Source organism: Centroberyx gerrardi, chromosome 8, assembly GCF_048128805.1.
Source record: "Centroberyx gerrardi isolate f3 chromosome 8, fCenGer3.hap1.cur.20231027, whole genome shotgun sequence".
Classification (NCBI taxonomy): Eukaryota; Metazoa; Chordata; class Actinopteri; order Beryciformes; family Berycidae; genus Centroberyx; species Centroberyx gerrardi.
This window is the reverse complement of record NC_136004.1, coordinates 15,142,045-15,165,144: the sequence shown is the minus strand read 5'-3', so window position 1 is coordinate 15,165,144 and position 23,100 is coordinate 15,142,045. Positions and strand designations below refer to the sequence as shown.

The following is a 23,100-nucleotide window of genomic DNA, read 5'->3' as shown; positions in this document are numbered from 1 at the left end:
CTCTGACTTGTGGATATTATGTTTTTGTACTGTGTTTTGTACTATCTTTTTCTGTTATTAAAATGGAACCGGCCTAGACATCAGGGTCAAGGCCTTTTTTGTGTGGTGAAGGAAAGGCTAACCATATCCTATATTTGAAAATTACTTCTCTAATTGTATAGACATTTTAGGAATACATGCTATATAGGCTATTGTGCACACAAGCACATGTCCAAACCTGTGTGTGTAGCTGTGTCTGTGTGTACTCCTCTTGTAGTAGGCTAAATAAGGCCCTCCCATTTGTTACAGTCTCATTAGAGAAGTGCTGAGCTTTGTCATTTCTGGCCCTCATACTGTGAGATATGGAAGTGGCTGGGCCTGGAGTGTGGATTCAGCTCTTATTTTAGGAGCCACCCTATATCTCCCTGTCAGATTACAGAGGAAGGGGAAGGCCGGCATTTCACCATTCTTGCCTCTACTGGTAATGAACAACCCTAATGGAATTAGCTGCCCTGGAATCCGACTACTTGCATATAGTACCACTTTAGAAATAGTTGTTTTGCCAAAGGAATAGTGAGTTCTTAACTGGTTGCCTTTGCATTCCTGTTTTTCTACTTGCAGGGTTGCCAGTGAGGCAGTGGCACAGTTGTCACTTGTGCATGAATGGCATTGATTTTCTTTGGTCTTGCTTGTTTCACAATGAGAGACTTGTAGTCAGATGTTTATCTGCCACATGCACCATCACACGTAACCTTACACACTGGTGAGAGTCAAATGAGTCTACTCACTCTGGGATACTTTACTCAACTGAGTTGTGCAACACAACACAAGCTCTTCCTCTATATTGGGTTTGTGGTTTTGGTGAGTTGATTCTGGTGGTGACTAGTGCACCGGAATGCTGGACCACATTTCTCCAAAGTTTCTGTTTATTATTAGCCTACGCTGTCTCATTAGGTGTTGTGCTGTCTATGACAGTGGCTGTCAAAGTGGGGTCTGCCCTTATGGACATTCCAGTTGGTCCACAGCAAAGTGAAGAATATAATCATTAGGTCTACAAGAGGATATTGACAGAAAGGCTATACTGATTATGTGCCATTTTCTCCACCTTTAGGAAAATTTGTTCAGATGCAAGGGTACCATTCTGTCATATCAAATGGAAAAAAATATTTTTGATTTTGGAGTTACCATTGTCAGAGATCTGTACCCAACAAACCTCAGGTTCCTTCTCCCGATGAACAAGAGATGGTGATCTTCAGCCAAATTCTTAGTATGTATTTGTGTGTGCTTGTCATGAGAACACCTGCCATTGGCAATAGCAGCAAGGCCAGGCACAGGCTTTCTCAGAGCTGGACACACTGCCTTCATTCATCCCCTTGTCTGGCAGTGCTGTGGACGCCTCTGGAGGACAGACAAGTTACAGGGACACCGCCCTTGCCTTGTAATGGTGACCCAGTTAAGGCGAGGGTCTCCCCCCTCCTTCAGGATGTCCCACTGATCCACTCTAATACACAGGGCTGTTAACTGGACTGTCTGCGAGGTTACTGTCTCAACCAGTAGTGCTGTCCCTTAGATGATACATAATCTGATATACAGGCATTCAGGCAAAATGCGCCGCAGTCTGTGCATCAGTGCATACAGCTCATGTTGGCCAAGAAGCAGTGCAGTGAACCTCATGCCCACATTTTTTTGCCATTATATCAACTCTGTCATAATATGTATGTAAACCTGAGTGTAATGCAAGCCCAACATACATGACTTTCATGTGTGATGGATTCTCGCACATTTGTTCACTGTTCTTGTGATATCTGTATGAGATTGCCATTGGCAGCTGTGAGTGTTACATTCACAGTCGACTACCACTCAGTGATTCTGAATCTCACCCTGTCCATTCAGCTGTGTTGCTAGCTGTGTTTGCTTTGTGTAATCGGGCTCCAAGACTGAGCTTGTATTCCTCTGTGTCGTGTTAGCAGGGTGTTAGCAGGCTGCAAAGTGCAGGTTGGGAGAGTGATGGTGGAAAACTTGCACAGTGTTGGAAGTGGTCCTTCTCTCTGCTCCATAGTGTGATTGTCAAGGCTAAACTTAGCACATTTGCAGAATGCAATAGAGCGAATGCAGCCTATGTGTGTGAGTGAAAGAGACAAACAGCAGTCACATTCACACCTCTGTACAGTAGTGTCTCATTCATAAACAATGGCTGCAGCACTGGGATAAGTATTTCACACTAACGATAGCTTAACGAAGAGGAGAGCGCAAAGACGTCAGGTGGCCCTAACAGTGTTCGTTTCCACCGCACTTAGAAAACACCGGCCCAGTGCCTGAGCTTAAACAAACAGCACGCTGGGAAACGAGTCGTTGATTTTGAGTTTCCACGAAGATTAGAGAGGATTTTGAGTCGTAAATGGTTTCCCTGAGGAGGTGGCGGTAGGGGGAGGGAAAAAAAAGGAAAAGAACTTGGATTTGAAGATCAGTGGCTGTGTGAATGAGTTTGCCAGACTTAGCGGTTGGTTGTGGAAACATCTCTCTAGCTGAAGTGTTAATTGAGCACCCACACTACCTAATTGCCTTTTGTGAGCGGTGGCAGAGATGGTGGTATTCTGAAAAGGCACGAGGATCATGTCACATAGCCTAACTAGGTTATTCCCTGGCGGAGACTGCTCCCACTAGCCAAATGTTACAGCGCTTTTATAACAATGCAGGGTTTTATTAATGGGATTGGCTCAGTCATTACACAGATTTGATGACTGGTGAGCCCAGCAATTAGAATTAGGCCTGTAATTTCCTGGCCTAAGCCTTTGAAATTGCTGCAATACTCAGCTGAAAAGCCATATAGACTACTGTATTATGAAACTGTGTTTTCACCTTGTCGTACACCCCCCACCCATAATGACATAGGATGCACACGCTTACTAGTAAATATTATTTTGTAGGCTACATATCCTATAGTAGTATGAGGTGTTGTGGTTAGTGACTAGACCCTTTGATTGAAATACCGGTCACACTTTTATTAGTGTAGACTCTGTGCTGTGCATTGATAAGGCATAGCCTACGGTTTCCATGCATTTTCAACGTGTTACGCAATGTCCTGTCATGCCCCTCCAATACCCACACTGCCCTGCCTTTTCTCTCCTGCATCCTGTTTTCAAGACTTCTGAGCCACTCATTGTGGCCTTTACAGGATCCTCAGAAGCATTTCACTTGAGTTTGACAATACCCAAGGTTTTGGATTTGAAAGATTTTTCACATTGCTTTGGTGTATTGAATAACGAGTTTGCTACTTTATTTAGTCTGTAACTGTTGAAGCACCAGGTTAGGCTTGAGTACTATCGTACTACAAGCATAATTTCCTGTCCAACTAGGATAATAATAATGTTACTGTGTACAGTGTTGTTACTGCATTGTTACCTTGCTAAAAGAGCAGCCTTATAAGCTAAGCCTAGTTTTGCACATTTCCATTATATTGAGATATACTTGCTGTCAAGTGCAAGTTTACAGAACAGGGCAACCCTGAGGGCCCTTCTCTCTCATTAGTCCACTTTCAATTAGATCAGACAAGAAATTAATGCTTTAATTCTGCAGGAAGAGAATGTTCTTACCCGGGCGTCCCTGCTTGTAGAAATCAAAAGCTCTGGGGTAATATCCTATGATGATGATAGTGAAGCCTATTATCAGTGATGTAATGATGTTATTTCAGGGAGCCTGATTCACAGCAGGAAAGTCTAGATGTCGGCTTTGGTCCCTGTGTGTCTGGTTGGGCAATAAAATGGTGATGGCAGGGTAGCATTCAGGCTGAGCAAGGCTGAAGATGCTTGGATGGCCCTTTCCCATCTCTCCATCTGTACGTGCCAAGCCTGTCCTGTGTGCTGTCAATCTATTGCCCTGACTGAGGTAACAAGCTGTGGCAGTCCATCATGTGTAAAGCAAAACAGAACCGTTTCACAGCTGCTGCCAGCCCTCCACAGTTCTCAACCTTTTTTTTCTTTCCACTATGGAAACTTGAGCACACAAATATAGCTAAATGGTTTAGAGATCACAATTTGCATAATAGTTGGTTGGTTGGTTGGTTGGTGCATAAACCCATACAGTGTTTACATTAGAGGCTCTGGCGTTTGTTCATTTACCAAAAGAATGCTGGGGGGGTTTGTGACCAGTATGGAATTTTTCAGGGTGAGCGGGCTTCAAAACACAGTTAGTGTGTTTTGATCTTTAAGCATGGCTGAAGCCAGGTGTATGTAAACTACTCTGAGGCCAATACAGGTCACAAGATTGCATGTTTGTTTCTACCCATGATGTGTGTATTTGTGTGCGTGTGCGTGTGCGTGCACATAAATGTATGTATGCGAACATGCATCCATGTGTGTGCAGAGACGCCACTCCCTACCCTCGCTGTCCCACTGCTTCAAAAACCAATAGGCAGCATGCTCATGATGCGTGGCTTTATGAGAGAGAGAGAGAGTAAGAGAGAGTCAGAGAAAGACAGAGTGGGAGGATAGGCTACAGTCTGACTCAGCCTGCTCATCCCGAAAGACCAACCTGTCTCTTCCCCCAGAGCAGCGGCGGGAGTATAACAGGACCAGACAGCTGATCATCCAGTTTGCCTCATATCAGTTAGCAAAACTAAACGTATGTGAGGTTTCACCCGGCACCTCACTGTCCCTCCTGTTCTTTCCCTTTCCGTGGATGTTGCTCACTGACCCCAGCGAAGGGAGATGAGTGTGTTAGGCCGGCAGCAGGGTCACAGCATCATGCCTCGTAAGGATATAGAGTTGTCTTCGCTCTGCTTTCCACATCGGAGCTCTCAGCGTTTGCCCGGCCAGCAGCAGTATCAGTGGAGTGGGCGCACCTTGTGAAACCACGGGACACACAGGAAGGAGATGCAGCACAGGGCGAACTCGGCGTAAGTGGGGCATCAACCCCTCCCACGACGGGCTGGCAGAAGATGCTGACAGCTCCTACTTATCTCTGTATATGTTATCAATTAGTTTTTTCTCTCAGTGTTACAATTTTAATGGGATTGTTAAAAACATCTTTTGCTTTGTCATGGAAAATCTATTTTTTTGAGGGGGGAGGGGGATTGTGCTTTGATTTTGGAGCTGTATTGTTCGACTTCTTTGAATATTATACTGGAGACAAAGTTCTTTTTGTGAGCCGAAAGTCTTCAGGCTAACTGCACTTGATAACTTTTCGCACCATTACTGTCTCAGTTCAGCAGATGATATCCTTGCTTTTATAATTTAATAGCATAATGTCTTTATTTTGTGTAATTCACAGACGTGACAAGGGGAAGTTGCCTAAAGTCATATCACACGTCTAACTACACCGTATGGTAAAATGTGATGACAGAACAGTCCATAGAGTATTGTCTCTCTTTTTTACTTGAAGAAAATACTTGAAAATGTCAGGCTTTACCGAGTGATAGGAATTTCCATTCGTGTGGAGAAAACATGTTTTACTCAGTCCCCCCTGCTGACAGCCGGCAGCTCCACTGAGGCGCATGGCTAATGTAAAGTAATGTAGTTTCATTACTTTTTGATACTGATATGGGCTGACAGTACATCTGTGGAGATGTTTGAGTACAGCCGCATCCATCAAGACAGAAGAAAGTGAAGAGGAGAAACAAAAGCAGTGGAGACATCGCTCGCAGAAGAGTTTAACGAGAGAAAGACAGACAGACAGAGAGAGAGAGATTGAGAGACTCAGTCTATCTAGTCGCAGCAAGCTGTTTCTGCTCTATCCATATCACCATATAGTATATAATAATAACTTGTCTCCTTACACAAGTATATTCCAGTTCCATTATTCAGCTGTATACATATTTGTTGTCTCTCTGCAGTCTGCAGGGGAGGGGGGGCTCTAAATTCATCAAGTTCTACTGGTAGCAGCTTTAAATTAAAAGAACTCACGTACTGGACTGCAGTGAGGGAATGCATTTACCGAACATATCGGTAAAAGATGCATAGCGCCAAGTTCGGTAATTTTTCGGTGCACCGCCCAGCACTAGTCTGCCCTCTCAGCCATAGAGACTTAGCTCCAACAAATCGAAAAGTCTCTCTCAGTCCCTCTTTTTTCTCATCCACCTATCCCCTCCGCCTCTGCCTCGTCAAAATTTGTGCCCTGCCTCCTGAATACTGAAACGATACACAAATTTCTCCCCGTGTATCTCAGGAGGAGCCTAGCATAGGGAATGATGGGATCATGGTGTGTGGCTTTGATATTGTCATATTTTTCTAGTGTAGTGGTATTCAGTAGGGATGAACACGAGTAGTTGAATTCTCCTTTACTCGCTTTTTTAAGAATGGATAATGCACAACTATTTCAATTATTTATTAACTTCAGTTAAGTAAAAGCAAAGTCCTGCCTGAAATACACAGGATAACGGTCCCTTTCAAAACAAACAAAATATGGCCCAGTACCTTCAGCAGCTGTTGCCTAGTGTAACAGCTAATGGGGATCCTAATAAACTAAACTAAACCTGTAGCAATACCTGGAAGCTCTTTTTGGGGGAGAACTGTTTTTGGGGAGGACTGCTGCACAGTGGTTGCAGAGCAAAATGAGACAGAATGAGCCATGCATCCTGCCCAACCAAAATCCACTCCGAAGGAAAAGTTTTTTCCAAAGCCTTGGTATCTTTGCTAAATAGTACCTTGCCATTCTTGCCACCTTCGTACCCACTGAGTGAGTTTTCCACCGTGGGGCAACGTGCCTCGCCCCAGAACATGTAGATGTGCTTTATTTCCCTCACAAAGAAAGAGATTCAAATATAGTACATGAAGGTTGGGATTTTTTCATTAGTTTTAAGTGCTGTCGATTGAGCACACAGTAATGACCCAACAAAGTGGGCATCAAATGGTATCTAGCCTAGAGTTTATTTATATTGCTACAAACAATGTATAAAAACATGTCTGTATGCAACATCTGTTGCCTAATTAATTCAATCAATTACATGCCTGATGTGCACTTACTTGTCTTCATTCTGCCGTAGCAACACAAAGTCTGTCCTTAAGGTCTAAAATAAAATAACACCCACTAAAAAACTCCTCTCGTTACAGGGTCAGTTTTTTTAATTATTTAAAAGCATTTGAATGTGCTGCGAGTCGTATTTATGACTTCTGAGGTTGGAAGAGGGAGCTTATGAGGAGCGTTTGAAGGCAACATCGGATCCAAGAATTGGTGTGACTATGTATAAAACAAGTCTAATAAAACGAGTCTAACAGCCCCGCGACATTGAATTTTGTGGAAGCGCCCCTGCCGGGAATCAAACTCGGTTCTCCTGACTGAGAGTCTGCAATCTAACTCCCTGCGGCACGCTTTCACCCACGTGACCAAAAGTGGTGAACAGAGCGACCGACATTGCGATCCTTAGAGTCCCTTCTGTCGTGGGGCTAAAAATGTTAATTTCAACTATTGGATCTACTCTATTGGATTTGTGGAAAAAAAAAAAAAATGCCTATTCCTATTACATAGTGCTTTTCTGTTTGTCACGATAGGTCTTGTCAGATTTAATTTAATAATCACTGATAAATAACGGCCCTCTGTGTGCAGGTTCTTACAGTTGTAGATTCATTCTATAGCTTAGCTGTCTCCAGGCCCAGATGGAAGGGGATCATAGGCTTTTTTGTTTTCCAGAGAAATGTATTTCTCAGTCTGTATGCCTCCTGTGGCATCACAGTGCTTTGGGTTGTCATTCCAGATGAAAAGCTCTGAATTGTGAGAAAATTGCTGTTATGAGGGTCGACACCATGGGAATAGTCTGCATATGTCTCTCCTGTCCTCTCTGCCTTCTTGTGATGCAATATTTTCTAATGCATTCATCCTTCAAATATTGCCACAAGGCTTGTGTACAGAATAAATCAGACTGCTAGGCTAGGTGGAGCCTAAGCTCTATATCTTGTCATCTTGCCCAGGCCTACAACTTGGGCTTGGGCTTGTTTGATTTCAGCAGGGCACGGAGATATTGTACTTGACAACAGTCTAGTGCAGCACAGTTGCCACAGCTAGCCGCACTATGCATGTAACCTAACCTACCGGCTTCCTCTTCCTCTCCATCTATAGAGCATGACACATGTACATTTTCCACTTTGATTAAAATCATCCTGTCGGTTCTGTGTCTGTATGCTGTTGTCTATGTTGTCATAACAGCCCACTTGAAATGGATGGCGCTGCCTTTTATGCTAAGGAGTTGAAAGGATTGCCTCTTCCCCCATGGTGAGGTGACTACCTGGGTTTCCTGTGTGAAAGGGTGGAGGTGGGGGGTGCCACTGTGTAGGTGAAATCTCCCGCTAGAATAAGGGTTTGCACTACCTACCTCCGCACTTTGAAACATACTTTAGTGTGGTAACATTAACCTAGTTGTGGCTTAGGTTAGTGTAGAAAGCACAATCATTTGCACTGCTTGTGACTGGCCAAAATACCATGGAGTAAGACAGTTAATCACAGTTAATCTATTCAAACTCGGGTTTGTATTAGTTAGCCTATTTTAGCTGACCATCAAGAACTGTATGCAAAGAGATGAATGCCTTTACAACAGTTGTAGTGTCAGTAGAGGAGAGAGCCAGGACGTCACTGTGCTGCTCTCTGTTCATGTACCGACACGACGGGGCATTCCTCAAGCTGATAAAAGCAGCGTGTCCTATCACCGCTGTCAGGGCTTATGTTCATAGTCCATTTATCACAACGCTCTGCCTGCCTGCTGTACCCACTCCCATCCCATGACTGCGTAAGATGGCATAGTACATGAATGGAATATTGCAGGTCACACTTAACATGAAGTCAGTGGTGTAATAATAGGGCAGTAATCAGGTCTGTTTAACAACTTTATGTCAGTGACCTTTGATTAACATATTAGGTAATTTGTGATGTTATTTTTACAGTGTACTTGTTCCTATTTTTTAAATGAGGCCCTAGGCTATGAGTCATTTTTGTTTATGACACCACATTTGACTCTAGCTTGATGATTTCTTGTTTCAAAAATAACCGTTTGATAAGTGACGCAGAGCTTCAGGCTTGCTAAGTAACCAGAGACTGGTTACTGATGTTCTGCGTGGGTTTGTAGAATATTTATGAAAGTCTATGTTTCAAGTGGCGGTAGTGGAAAAAGAGTGCTTTTTTTTTTAACCATCTCTACAATTCATTAACATTTCTTATTCATTTCTGGAGACATGTAGGCCTAGGCCTAGCTTGGGTAGGAAGACTCATGACTTGTAGTTACAGCATCCATGTCCAGAAAAAGAAAACAGATATGACTGCTGAAGTGACAGGGTTGACGCAAAAACAACAGTACAATAAATTTCACACCCATGCCTTGTCATCAGTTTAGTTCCTTCCAGTCTTGGATGCTCAACCATTATGCACCACTCTGACCAGAGTTGACACACAGATGCTAGACCTTCTCAGTCCCCCATTTAATAAGCAACAACGTGGATAGCTCGATGTTTGTTTTCTAGTAAAAAGACCATACTACTATTCTTGTACATTCCCCTGTAACTCTAAACAGCCCAGAATAGGCCAGCTGGTGCAGTTCCTGGACATCTGTACCATGTACAGCCCAACCCGCAGCAGCAGGCTGTCTCGCAGCACGGCCCAGGAAGACACACAGCTTCAGGGAGTTTCTCTACTGGAACCAGCGTTGTGCTGCCTTAGCATTTCTCCCTCCATAAACCTGCACAACTTCAAGTTTGGTCATATAGGTTTTAAGTTTATTACAGTCGTAACAGTGGACCGGGCTCCAATCTTCCTGGAGTGAGGCTGTGACCTAAACCCTGTCTGTGGTTTGATTGGGCTGCCTAATGCCCATCAGCAAACCTGGAGAGTAGCCATTCACTTTTCCATGTTTGAAATGAGTTTGAAGCTCCCTAAAGTATAGAAGTATGTCATGAAAAATCAGATTCATTATAATTCCTCTTTTGTGGATGATGTCCTGTATCACTCACTGGCACAGACACAATCACAGTCCCAGTGTCATTGTCTGTGTGATAGCATAGGCACAAAGTGATTAGAATATACCAGTTGTTATCAACAAAGCTGACACATAGCCAATGTAAGGAAAACATATTAGCGAATGAGAAACCACGGTAATGAGAGTGCATTGCTTGGCGTTACACTTTCACTTGTTTTGCTTTTAAATCAATAGGGGCAGCACATTTGGCTGACATTACTTGCAGGAGCCTGTTTTACATCTCGGCGTTGAGCCTGCTGCGAATAAACAAAACACAATCAAGCCAAATAACACTCTCTGTATTATTTTTTGATTTTTGTAATGCAGACATGCTGAATAAATTCAAATCAATTTCTCCGGATGATGGTGTAATTCAAAGTCAGTTTTTGGCACTCATTGTATGTTGCATTCAGACGTATGACAGCAAGCTTTTTAAAGGTTTTAAGATGACATATTTTCCGCTGCTAGTAAATAGTTGTTTACAGCAGCCTAGTTTGAGATGACAGAAGATGCTACTCAAAAAGAACTGTAGACCTAATTGGTAGTATTCAGAATGTGTTGTAAAGGCATTGAGTCAGCAAACCTATATGACAGGAGAATACATTGAATGCACCCTCCTCTACTAGGCCATACCTCACTAATGAGACTCAATCTGAGCCCCTTGAAAGTCATGGAACATGCTGCTGCTGTTGATTGGCAGATAGAGGTGGAGGGAATCACTCACAGTGCCATTTGCACAAACAGTAAGACTGGGTACAAAGGTCTGCATGATAGCTACTGAGCTGAATGTCCAGCTCAGCTTAATTAAAAAAACTGTCACGGGGTGTGTGTGGGTGGGTGGGTGGGTGAGTGTTTGGTTTGGTTTGCATGTGTTTGCATGTGTTTTTCACCTTTGGCATGAATGCTGAATGGTGATTCCAGGATTTACATGAGCCTGTCAAATACACCAAACACCCCATCTGAAGGAAATGTCTTGAATTGGTGCTGGTACATGAGGAAGAGGTTTTGAGTTATGGAGGAGTTTGTAAACAGAGCAGACGGGAAACCAGGACAGAGAGGAGCAGGAGGGGAGAGGTCCTCGTTATATCCCAGCATCTTCCTGTCAATCATGATCTGTACTTTGTGCGCGCCTTGAGATTTGTCTCCCAGTTGTCGGTTGCAGGCCTGACGTTGGCTGCTCACTCTGTTTGGCTGTTTAGGATAGCTTAAAGCAATAGAGACCTTAACTGGCATAGGTTCAAAACACTGATGATGCCCTATTTCACTCTTGTAGCCCAATTTAGTTATTAAGCTGTAATAATTAGAACCTAACTAGCTTGTGATATAGGATAGGGAGCGCCACTCTCCCCTCTGCTACTCTTCTTTCACTCTCATCTGTCTTTCCCTCTTCAGCGTTATTCCCCCAGCTTCCTCGGTCCCTTAAGCGCTGCTTGGCCCCACTCTCCACCTCCTCTCAATCACACACTCACTTCTCATGTCTGTCCTCTTCAATACTCTCTCATCACACAAATCCTTCTGCCAGTCCCTAAGCCCCATCACAGACCCTTAACTCTCCCTCCGCTCCTCCTCATCCTCCTCCTCTCAGCAAGCCTTCCTCCAGCTTACTTCACGATAGCAGACTTCATCACTTTTTTTTACTTTACAAGTGGAGGCCTCTGCTCACCTAAACCAGATGGGAGTCCTTCAAGTCTCCGCTGAAAAGAGCTACTGCAGCAACTCATTCATCTTCTCACCGCTGGATGTTTTTCCACTCACGGCCCCCTGTTCTGAGAGGCACCGTTGGCCTAAATTTGGAAAAGCGTGTTAATTTTTTTCCCCCATCTGGAAAGGCCCTGTCAAGTTCAGCCCCACCTGCTGAAATTTAACCAGTGTTGACCTTAAAGCTTCTGTTTAATTCAGAAAGCAGCGAGACTTTAATGGTGTGGTGGAAGCTCGAAAAGCTTTTGGCTTTTACGCTTTTAGGTGCCTTCCACTTTCCATTTGTTTCAGAACAAATGACTTGCTCTCAGTCTGTTTTGTCTGTTTCCAGGTCGGTGGTAAAATCTTAGAGAGTATTGTGGTTTCAATAAGGCTTGTTGTAATTAGGCACCAGTCATTCTCTGCTTCAGGCATATTTTTGTGTGCAAGACCGTTTACTATGTCTGGTATACTAAGATTGCCAGTGCCAAGTTCAGTGCAGTATCCTCCTGTTAGTGTGTGGCTTGTGATTGTGTTTATCTTGAATTTATGAATGACACCACAGTACATTGATTCATTAATTAATCAAGCAATTTAATTATTCATGCTGTGCTTATTGCACAAAGCAATTGTGCAATTCACTGCTTATTAGGCTGATTGCTTTAGTAACACTGAGAGCAGTGTTCCTTCCAAATCTCATATCATATTTTGAATTTGTCTCAGCAGCATCTTGAAAAAGCTGGTCCTCATCATTTCATGGCCTAGATTAAGAGGCTATTTGTGTGCGCGCAGTGCCTAAGGCCCGGACGATCTAAAAAGAATCGTCTCAAAGCAGCGTACTGATAAATAGCATTTATAGTTTCGGGAAGTACTCTCACAAATTAGTCTCACATTGGAGTAACCCTCACTCTCTCTTTTGTCCTCCTCTCTCACCATCCATCCCCCCCCCCCCACTTCCCCCTTGTCTGTCTCAGGTGGTACCATGGCAAGCTGGACCGGACCATCGCTGAGGAGCGGCTGCGCCAGGCCCGCGCCCCTGGCAGCTACCTCATCAGGGAGAGCGACCGCCGGCCCGGTTCTTTCGTCCTATCCTTCCTCAGCATGACCAGCGTGGTCAACCACTTCAGGTCAGTCAGAGCACAGGCACACGGCACACACACACACACACACACCTTTACTGGCCTCAGACAATAGTTAACATACCACACAAAACTCGCTCTCCCATGCAGAAATATAGACCCAAACACATACACAGCATATGGAGTGCACAGCTGTGACTGTAGATTTCACACAAATGGTAACAAATGACATGGCGAGCTCACAACAAGTAGAAAGCATACCAGCATAAAATAGAAGATAAAGTCACCTGCTAAACAAAAGGACCGAAAACCACAGACACTGCGCTGAAAGAGTATCAACCTCACAGAGCGCTTGGCTGACAGTTCAGTCAGAAAATGTCACAGCAGACATGCAAGTTTGACAGGTGGTTTCCGGTGGCCTGTCATGTCTGTGCAGAATATTTGAGCCTGTGTTTGTCGTCACCAAGTCGCACATAGACTAAGATTGCAAAGTTGAACCAAATATTTTTAACATGTAGCCTACATCAACTGGCACACATAGTTGTCTGCTGGAACCTGTGTGTGTGTGTGTGTGTGTGTGTGTGTGTGTGTGTGTGTGATGCAGAAGACTTTTCTTTGATGGAAGGTGTGTGGGTGGACCTGAAGTGAAAGAGAGAGGACAGCAGCACACTTGACTGGCAACAATACCTTGGAGTATCTTATAACCCTACAGTCAGTCAGACAAGACAAGTTAGGCTTTACAACCTGTCCACCCCCTCACTGAATGTATTATATCCAGTATCAGGATACATTAGCCCCATGTAACAACACTGCTCACTCATAACACCTGAGAGGGCTCAGTCTCTCTTTCTCTCTCTCTCTCTCTCTCTCTCTCTCTCTCTCTCTCTCTCTCTCTCTCTCTCTCTCTCTCTCTCTCTCTCTCTCTCTCTCTCTCTCTCTCTCTCTCTCTCTCTCTCTCTCTCTCAGCTCAGAGTTGAGGGATCGTGCTAGACAGAGTGTCGGCTGTTTGTCTACCTCTTGCTCAGACTGATAACATACTTTTAACATCAGCGCATTATTGGGAGTATATCTCAAGTTACTCTATGTCTGTACCTTGCCAGTGTATCCTTCTCAGCTCACGGGGTTTGTTCATCAAGCTGTTGCTCATTAAACAGCGATGACATCATCATCTCGCTCGTGCTCATCAGCCCAATGTAGAGACATGATGTCATCGATGCCGGGAGGAAGGAGCCCTTCTGTAAGGGAATTATGAACACAAGGTTAATAGCGTGGCCCTACACCTCAATAGGTTGATGTCCTTGGATTGTGGCTGTAACAAATGAGCAATAGCGCAAGTGTGTTTATTATTAACCTGCAATCAGAGATCCACTCAACAGATGAGCAGAGAATTAGGATTACTGGCTCCCCACTGGGAGATGGCACAGAGCGGTACTTTTACCACGCCATTGTCATCATTCACTGGAGCAATTTCCAGGCTCTTATCTGAGCTACAAATGACAATTATCTGAGTCATGATAGTTTAATTCAGCGAGGCAGCTTTGCTCTCTCTCTATTTCTCTCTCTCTCTCTCTCTCTCTCTCTCTCTCTCTCTCTCTCTCTCTCTCTCTCTCTCTTTCTCTCGTTCTTTCTTTCTCTCTCTCTCTCTTTCTCTCTCTCTATATATATAAATATATATATATACTGTGTGTGTATATACTGTATATATATTTTTTAATGAGTCATTTATCACTGTCTGTAAATGTAGGGGGCAATGTTGAAAGACGAATGTTGAAGCAGTCAAGATAGTTCATTTTAGTTTAGTTTTTAGTTAACGGATGAGTGTGGAACATTTTCTGTCTCGTCTTTACTGTGCAGCTATTAGCCTGTTTTAACAATAACCTCTCTGTCTTCTGTCATTGTTGTGTGTCCTCTCAACAGGATAATCGCCATGTGTGGAGACTATTACATTGGCGGGCGGCGGTTCTCCTCTCTGTCCGACCTGATTGGTTACTACAGCTATGTGTCTTGCCTGCTGAAAGGAGAAAAGCTGCAATCGCCAGTGGCGCCCCCAGAGGTGAGACTGACTGACTGACTGACTGACTGGCCCGGAGTCTAGAACATTCAGATTGTCCAGACATGTCTTCTTCTTTTGCCATCAGTTCATTTCAGTACACCAGCTTTAAGCGTAAACTATTTTTGAGGGACAAACTTTTATCTTAATGAAATGTTTCATGAAACTTTTACCTTACCCTGATGAAATGTCTGAGAGCTGAAAGATGGATGGAAAAAATGGACCTTTTTTGAGTTAACTTGAAGGCAGCCCTGATTCATTTTTTCAGTTGCTGACTACTCGGCGTACAAGAGATTATTTTTCCCATGTCTTCCTTTTCCCCTCATCTTTTGCCTTCAGGCAATATTCAGAACTGTTTAAGGCAAGGCTCAGACTAATGCTAATTACCTGTTTTAGAGGAGTGTGAAATCTCCCAGAGGGAGTTTTAGTAGAATACTTGATTTTGTGGGATAATTGGGGGGTTTAGCATGGATGTGTGTTTGGAAGGTCAAGGCTAAGGATGAGATTGTTATTCTTTGCGTGCGTGTTTCCACAGCCTGTAGAGGACAGGAGGAGAGTCAGGGCCATACTTCCATACACCAAAGTGCCAGAAACTGATGAGATCAGGTGAGTCCCTGTGTATGTTAATGGGGAAGTGGCTGTTTTTCTGGTCTAACACTTGTAGGAAGACATTTGTGTATCCAGCCAGTTGCTGTTTGAAAGTAGCATCATCAATATGACCCTAAACATTTGAGCTACAAACAAGCAGTGTTGTTCTCCTGAGCCCAGAAATATTGAATGAGATTGTATTGCTCCCAGAAAGCAACCTAGTTTTTCTTTAATTTGTTGACATGAAACAGGCATGTAAAGTATTCACCCTGGCCTGCTATTCCCCTCACAGCAGACTGGAAAGCCCATCATCTGACTTCCTAATGAAAAAACAGTCCTCTCCCTGTCATTTAGCTGCAGTAGGCACACTTACTGATGATCCCAGCTATCCCTGATTTCCCAAATCTGATAAACATCTGTCTGAAGTCAACCTCACCCTGAAACATGACCCTGTGTCTGCCAACCAGCCGCAGGCTTAACTGGATGGATAGACATGCAATCTTTACCTAAAATGTTGTGTGTCTCAGAGGAGACCCCTGCTGGTAGTGCAGTGGTACTACAGTCTAAACCCAAATACCAGGCAGAGATATGTCCAATTTCTTCGGCTGGAAAATTTAAGCTATAGAGCCACTAGTGTTGAAGTTGTCGTTGCAGCATTGTAAAGATGGTCATGCATTGCGAGCAACTGTGTGACAGTGGGGGGACAGGGTGATAATAAACTTTAAACTTTAAACTTTACTGTAAAAATAGACTTTATGTAACACTTGTATAAAAGCACAATGTGGTTTGCAGGAAGGCATACAAACAAGAATATTACAATATATAAGGAGGAGATAGAAATAGGAAACACATCCAAAGGAAAATTTGTTGAAGTAAAAATACTAAATAAGAGAAAAAAAATACAAGGTTAAAAATCTAGCATGAAATTTGTATATGCACACATTTGTGCCATTTTTCTTAGGGTCAATCTGTGCATTGTTGTATGACAGATTAAATCTCTTACTCATAATATCCCCTTTAACTCCATGTATCTCCAGCTTCCTGAAAGGGGACATGTTTATCGTTCACAATGAACTGGATGATGGCTGGATGTGGGTGACCAACGTTCGCACAGAGGAGCAGGGCCTCATTGTGGAGGATCTGGTAGAGGAGGTGGTGAGTACAGCACAGCGAGGGCAGGATGCATCTCATTGTTCAGTAGTGACTTCTGTATAAGTAAGATGTGGATCACTACTTAAAAGAAAATTCTCTCGGGTCAAGTGAAACACCCCGAGCAGAAGCCGTTTCAGTACGCTCTGTAGAGTGCATCTCATTACTAAGTAGTAACTTCCACCCAGCACACCAAAGTAGCATGCATCTCAAAACTATTGGGAGATCTATTCAGTACATTCAAGTCAGGGTGCATCTAAGTACTTAATAGTGATATCTGCACAGTTCACTTGGCTGGGTGCATCTCAATAATTAAAAGTTAACTCAGTGCAGGGTACATGCCAGTACTCAGTAGTGGCATCTGTATAGTACACCCAGGTAATACACCCACGTTCTCTCAGTACAGCACCCAGGGTTGATAAAATGTAGAGATGATGGTGGTCCTCGCCAGTTTTGTATCACTTTGACCGTAGCCGTTGGTCCATTAGACTTGGCTACTTGACACATTTCTGTTTCTGATGTTTTTCAGGGGCGGGAGGAGGATCCACATGAGGGCAAAGTGTAAGTTATTAGCACAGTCAACTTGTTTTTCTTAGTGTCCAATAGCTGATCAATGTATGTATGTATGGTGTAAAATCCGTAGCAGTATGTGAGCCTATGACATCCATACTTTTCTCATTACTTACGATTGTCTACGGAGCAGTGACTTCCTCAGCTTTATTTTGTGAAAGCAGCTGCTTAGTTTATATTTTTAGGCAACCTATCATTAGAGGCTCATTACGTCCCTGTTAGTTCAGCCTCTTTGGTTGCCTCCGCACACGCAACCAATGTTTGCCATGTCCTCTAGCTATAAATGACATTTTTATCTTCTGCTTTAGGACACAGAGGAGCATGACAGCACAATGTATACAGTATGAGTCATTACTGACTCCTGACATTTTATCGCTCATCTCAGCGGATCTTAAAGACTGATTTAGTCAGTGACTCCAAGTCAAACAACTTACTGATGCCACATGCCTACAGGCCTGTGTGACAAGGAATTCAGAAATTTACATTATGCTTACATTTAAGCCCTTCTTTCTTTTAGCACCAACGTAACAGTGATTACATCTGCACATGATATGTTTGCAGGCACTAGGGAATCATTTTTGGAAACAATGTCATTTTGTCTGATGAATGTCCCCAACCGAGATGTCAGCAATTAAATACTTCTGTGTTGAGAGATGGCGGTGTTGGAATGGGCACCTCTGAACATCTGCATTTTGTTGATTGAGCTAATTCTATTGTGTGCCTCTCTTTCTTCTAATGCTCTTCCTGGGTCTCCTGTACAGCTGGTATCACGGAAAGATCAGCAAGCAAGAGGCCTACAACCTGCTGATGACAGGTACTATTCCTCTCTTCCTTTCATTAGGCCTGAGTTATTAATCACTTGTGACGTTATCACACATTCCTTCTGTCAAAATTATGAATTATGTTTTGAACATCAAAATCCATTTATCATAATGTACTGCTGAGCATGCACTAAAACCTTTCTCTTTCTCCTTATCTCCCTATTTCTCTCTCGCTCTCTCGCTCCATGTGTCTCATAGTTGGCCAGGTGTGCAGTTTCCTAGTCCGGCCGTCAGACAACACGCCTGGGGACTACTCCCTCTTTTTTCGCACCAATGAAAACATCCAAAGGTTTAAGATTTGCCCTACCCCCAACAATCAGTACATGATGGGGGGGAGGTACTACAACAGGTATGTGTGGCGGTATTATTATTTTTGTTACAACAGAATAAAAGTTGTGTAGTAGTCTAGGAAAAGAAAATAATACTTGTTGCCTCACAACAACATAATGTGATGCAATAACTGATATGCTTCATCTCTCTCTCTGACAGTGTTGATGACATCATCGACCATTACAAGAAAGAGCAGATTGTTGAGGGCTACAACCTGAAAGAAGCCGTTTCAGTGCAGGTAGGTCCAAGTCCCTGCTAGCATTACTGTGTCAATTTGAGGCCACCCTTTGACCTGAGGAAAGAGGAAAGAGGAAAAGATGGAGCAAGTGCTGGGTGCAAACTGCACTGGACTGGGAGGACTGAATGACGACCATCTTTATGCACTTGGTCCATTAAGCTTTATGCAAATTGCATAAAGCCTTGCATGTATTGAAGAGAAAATCTCACATCAGAGGTTTTCCTGGTTGCTGTCTCCCTAATCTAGAACATTTCTCTTGGACAGCAAATATGTCACTTCATTTAAAAAAGAAAAAGAACTTATAATGTAAACTCGTCCTTTGAGAATGGAATTGATTTCGCCTTTGTGGTTGTATGATGTTTTGATTTCTTTTCAAATTTACTTCAGCACCAGGAACAAGTCCTCAGCGACATAGTGGACGGAAAGGAAATTTATAACACTATCAGACGGAAAACAAAAGATGCTTTCTACAAAAACATTGTCAAGAAAGGCTACCTCCTATTCAACAAAGGTATAATTTTTCACTTACTCACAAATGATTTAAGGTACATGTTGTATAGGATTGTTGATAAAGGCTTTCAATAGCCTCTTGAAGCTTCACTTTTGAAATCTGAATAATATGATCTGTGTCCTGTTTTTTTGGGTCTAGTCCCAATGATGAGCTTTTCTCTGGTTCCTCTCGCCTCCAGGCAAAGGCAAGCGATGGAAGAACCTTTACTTCATCCTGGAGGGTAACGATGCCCAGCTCATCTACTTTGAGAGTGAGAAGAGAGCCACCAAACCCAAAGGGCTGATCGACCTAAGTGTGTGCTCCGTGTACGGTGTGCATGACAGTCTGTTTGGCAGGTGAGGCGCCAAAATACTCTCGATTGGTCTAATTTAGTAAAGTTGGCAGGAAGCGGTGTCTCTCAACTCTGAATGGTCCGCTACCCAGATGCCACATTGAAGAAGCTCTTGTGATGATGTGTCATCTGGTACAAATTAATGTAGAGTGTTCTCTCCTGTGTTTTTTTCCCAGGCCAAACTGTTTCCAGATTGTGGTCCAGCACTTTAGCGAGGAACAGTACATATTCTACTTTGCGGGGGAGGTTCCAGAGCAGGCACAGGTAATGGGAGGGTCTCTGTACGCCTGCCTCTGTCACTGACTGGCCGTCTAATAACTGTATCTTACCAGTATTCTCTCCCTGCTTTCCATTTTTTGCAGGATTGGATGAAATGCCTTCAAACATTCTGCAGTAACCTAAGGAAACCCACCCAGCCCACCTCCAACAAGAGACTTAGACAGGTACACAAACCATAAGCCCATGCTTGTAAGAGGCAAAACAATAGTTTAGACAAAGTGTACCACAACAGTAAAACAAGATGTTCATCACATAGCTGCAAGATCACAAGTAATGAATAATAGCAAACTCGAAAGTTGAAATTGAAAATTGACTAAGAGTGAGCAGTCCGGCAGCAGGGTTGCCTTGTTGTTAGAGAGACTGTCTAGTAATCGAAAGGTGTCAGGTTCGATCCCCGCAACAGCCAGGTGTCTTTGTTCTTGAGCAAGACACACAGCTCCTAAGAACATCAGTTAAATGCCTAAAATATAAAACTGTTTATCAACTCTATGGCTGCATTAGGGCTCTACTTAAGTCATTGTTTTGAAGACTTGCTTGAGGACTCGTCATCCTCAGAACTGCTGCGTTCATCAGCCATTTTCTAAATATAAATGAAAAGCAACGGGAAACTTATCACTTTTTTTTTTTTTATTATTGACAATGACCCTATCTCCCCTGTATGTGTTCGTTTTATCTGTACCGAACTCCTTTAACAGCAGCCATGTTATATTTGTCTTCTCCCAGGTGAGCAGCCTGGTGCTATATGTGGAAGAGGCCCACAAGCTGCCTGTGAAGCACTTCACCAACCCCTACTGTAACATCTACCTGAACAGCGTCCAGGTGGCCAAGACGCACCCCAGGGAGGGCCAGAACCCCGTCTTCACTGAGGAGTTCATCTTTGAGTGAGTCCATCGCACCTCTCCCTGTTCTGCTTCATCTTCCTTTGCTTTTCCCACTCTCCCTCCTCCATCTCCATTTTATCTTCCTCTTCGTTGTCACCTTCCTATCAATATACCAGTACTTCTCACCTAGAATTAGCTATATTTTGCCAATTTGTTTACCGTATAACTAAAAGTATTTATCTTTTCTTTCAGTGACTTGTCGAGCGAAATCAACAGATTTGAAATCAGCTTGAGCAACAAGACAAAAAAGAGCAAAGAAAGCGACATCTGTAAGTACATCTTTGAATTAAAAACAAAATAATTAGTTTAAGTCAGCTAGTAAATGCTACTCCACATTTCCCATGTGTGCAATCACCTTTCCTGTCTTTCACTCTCCTCACAATCAATCCTCTCTCCCGCTGTCCCCGCCTCCCTCCACACCTCAATCTCTCTGTCCCCCTCAGTGTTCATGCGCTGCCAGCTGAACCGTCTGCAGAAGGGCCAGATGATTGACGAGTGGTTTCCTCTCAGCTCCCACGTGCCTCTGAAGGGCATCGAGCCGGGCTCCTTGCGTGTGCGCGCCCGCTACTCCATGGAGAAGATCATGCCTGAGGAGGAGTACAACGAGTTCAAAGAGGTCTGATTCGCTAAGAGCTTGGAAAAGAGATTTTTAATGTCCGCGAACTGGTCCGCTCAGTTGTTCGCTCCAACTGACACTGATCTCATTTTCTGTCTCTCTGTGTGTGTGTGTGTGTGTGTGTGTGTGTGTGTGTGTGTGTGTACGTGTACGCCTGTACGTGTCCTCCTCCGCAGATGATCCTGCAGAAGGAGTTCCATGTGATCTATGCCCTGGCCCATGTGTGTGGGCAGGACCGCACCCTGCTGGCCAGCCTCCTGCTGCGGATCTTCAGACACGAGAAGGCCGAGGCCCCCTTACTCAGGACACTCAACGACAGAGAGATTAACATGGAGGGTAAGAAATACAAGCAGAAATCATGAAAAACTAGAAAGAAAGAAACAGAAAGCATGTTTTAAATAGAAGGATGGATGGATGGATGGATGGCAAACCTTTATGCGGATGGTATACCCTTTATCTCAAGATTGTTAACTCTTTTCACTTTTTGTAGGGAAAATAAATGTATAAATCCATGTGTATAAATGCATGTACCCATACACTGGTATGAATTGCTCTGTTCCTGCACTGTTGCCAGACGAGGCGACGACGTTGTTCAGAGCGACCACGCTGGCCAGCACACTGATGGAGCAGTATATGAAGGCCACAGCCACACCCTTCGTCCACCACGCTCTCAAAGACACCATCCTCAAGATCATGGAGAGCAAACAGTCCTGCGAGGTACAAACCTGAGTTCTCTCTCTCTCTCTCTCTCCCTCCCTCTCTGTCTCTCTCTCCCTTTCCCTCTCAATAAGCTATTTTCCCCTGCACTTATCTGTGGTACAGGGCTGAGTACATGGCATTTGTAACGTCATATCAGCATTTTGGCTCCACAAGGACACCATCTAGACGCAGTGGAAAAAACAAATGTCACCATGACACAGCGTCAACATTGCTCAGGTCTCAAGGCTGCTGAAATGTGTGAGCTTCAGCTGCGATTAATATATCAAAAGGCTATGCAATATGTATAGAGTTCATACGCCTATAGTGGCACTGACTAGGCCATTATGTTTTGCAGTTCATTAGTGTTATTTTTCAAATTTCTCCCCAGTGCCGCTTTATGTTTATAATAGCAAATATTATAAATATATTCCCCTCCCATGGTTGATCTGTATCTAACCAACACACAATGTATCAATACTATATCGAGGGCTTGGAGCCAAAGGGGCGTAAGTGCGTTATAGTAGATTTTACAGGAGAGCCAAAACAAATTTTGATCAAACTTGGATCAGCTGCCGTTACCACATACTAAGCACAATATTTTAACTTTTTGTGTTATCAGATTGAGCATTACTATAAAAACAATACTGCTACAGTTTAAGTTGAATTATATTTGTTAACTTTTTTAAAAATGGCAAAAGAGTGAAATACGCCTTTTTGGCACAAACATTGTCCCAATACAGCCATGCAGAATATGGGCATATGTAAGTAAACAATTGTAAAACACATTCATTTTAATACAAATCTAGCAATTACACTTCAATCAACACTGAAATATAAAACAAGATCAAAATGAATATCTTTATCTTGAAGTAATGCTCAGCAACTTTCACCAAGGCCTTTAAAATTGTAGGCTACATGGAACATTTTTTTCTGTTAAAAACCTTTAATAAACCTTTTTAATAAACCTCTATAGACATAAGAAACTACTTTTGATTCTAAACTACTACTTTTTTTTTCTTTTGCTAGTATAGTAAATTTTTGTATGTGTCCCAGGACACATCACTTATTGATGTGTCCTGGGACACATTCAAAGACCTGTAAAACTCCTCATAACACTGAGGGAGAACTTCAGCTACCAGCAGTCTTACTATCAGAGCTCATCTTGACCAGTTCACACTCCTGACATTATAAAATAACATTTTGAATCTATAGGCCTAAGTATTTCATGGGAATATTAACATATTTACATTCATCTAATATTGACCTAGAATATTAATTAGGATATGAATAGGATACTAAAAATGATGTGATCATGCTGCCATGCTAGCATTACTTATGTCAGCATGCATTTTGAGTTGACCTAAGTGCTGT

The 23,100-nt window shown here is 43.2% G+C and overlaps 1 protein-coding gene across 1 annotated transcript in view; it reads left to right on the top strand.

Moving 5' to 3' along the window:
* LOC139912024 (ras GTPase-activating protein 1-like) overlaps nt 1–23,100 on the top strand; it is a 28,131-nt gene that overhangs the window by 1,793 nt on the left and 3,238 nt on the right. Inside the window, exons 2-18 of the mRNA XM_071899701.2 lie at nt 12,562–12,714; nt 14,584–14,719; nt 15,252–15,322; nt 16,342–16,459; nt 16,983–17,014; nt 17,785–17,837; nt 18,043–18,193; nt 18,334–18,412; nt 18,800–18,923; nt 19,102–19,258; nt 19,431–19,518; nt 19,617–19,697; nt 20,257–20,414; nt 20,607–20,683; nt 20,858–21,030; nt 21,207–21,366; nt 21,605–21,747. Coding sequence (XP_071755802.1) covers nt 12,562–12,714; nt 14,584–14,719; nt 15,252–15,322; nt 16,342–16,459; nt 16,983–17,014; nt 17,785–17,837; nt 18,043–18,193; nt 18,334–18,412; nt 18,800–18,923; nt 19,102–19,258; nt 19,431–19,518; nt 19,617–19,697; nt 20,257–20,414; nt 20,607–20,683; nt 20,858–21,030; nt 21,207–21,366; nt 21,605–21,747 — 1,954 coding nt within the window. The remainder of the gene's footprint in view (nt 1–12,561; nt 12,715–14,583; nt 14,720–15,251; nt 15,323–16,341; nt 16,460–16,982; nt 17,015–17,784; nt 17,838–18,042; nt 18,194–18,333; nt 18,413–18,799; nt 18,924–19,101; nt 19,259–19,430; nt 19,519–19,616; nt 19,698–20,256; nt 20,415–20,606; nt 20,684–20,857; nt 21,031–21,206; nt 21,367–21,604; nt 21,748–23,100) is intronic.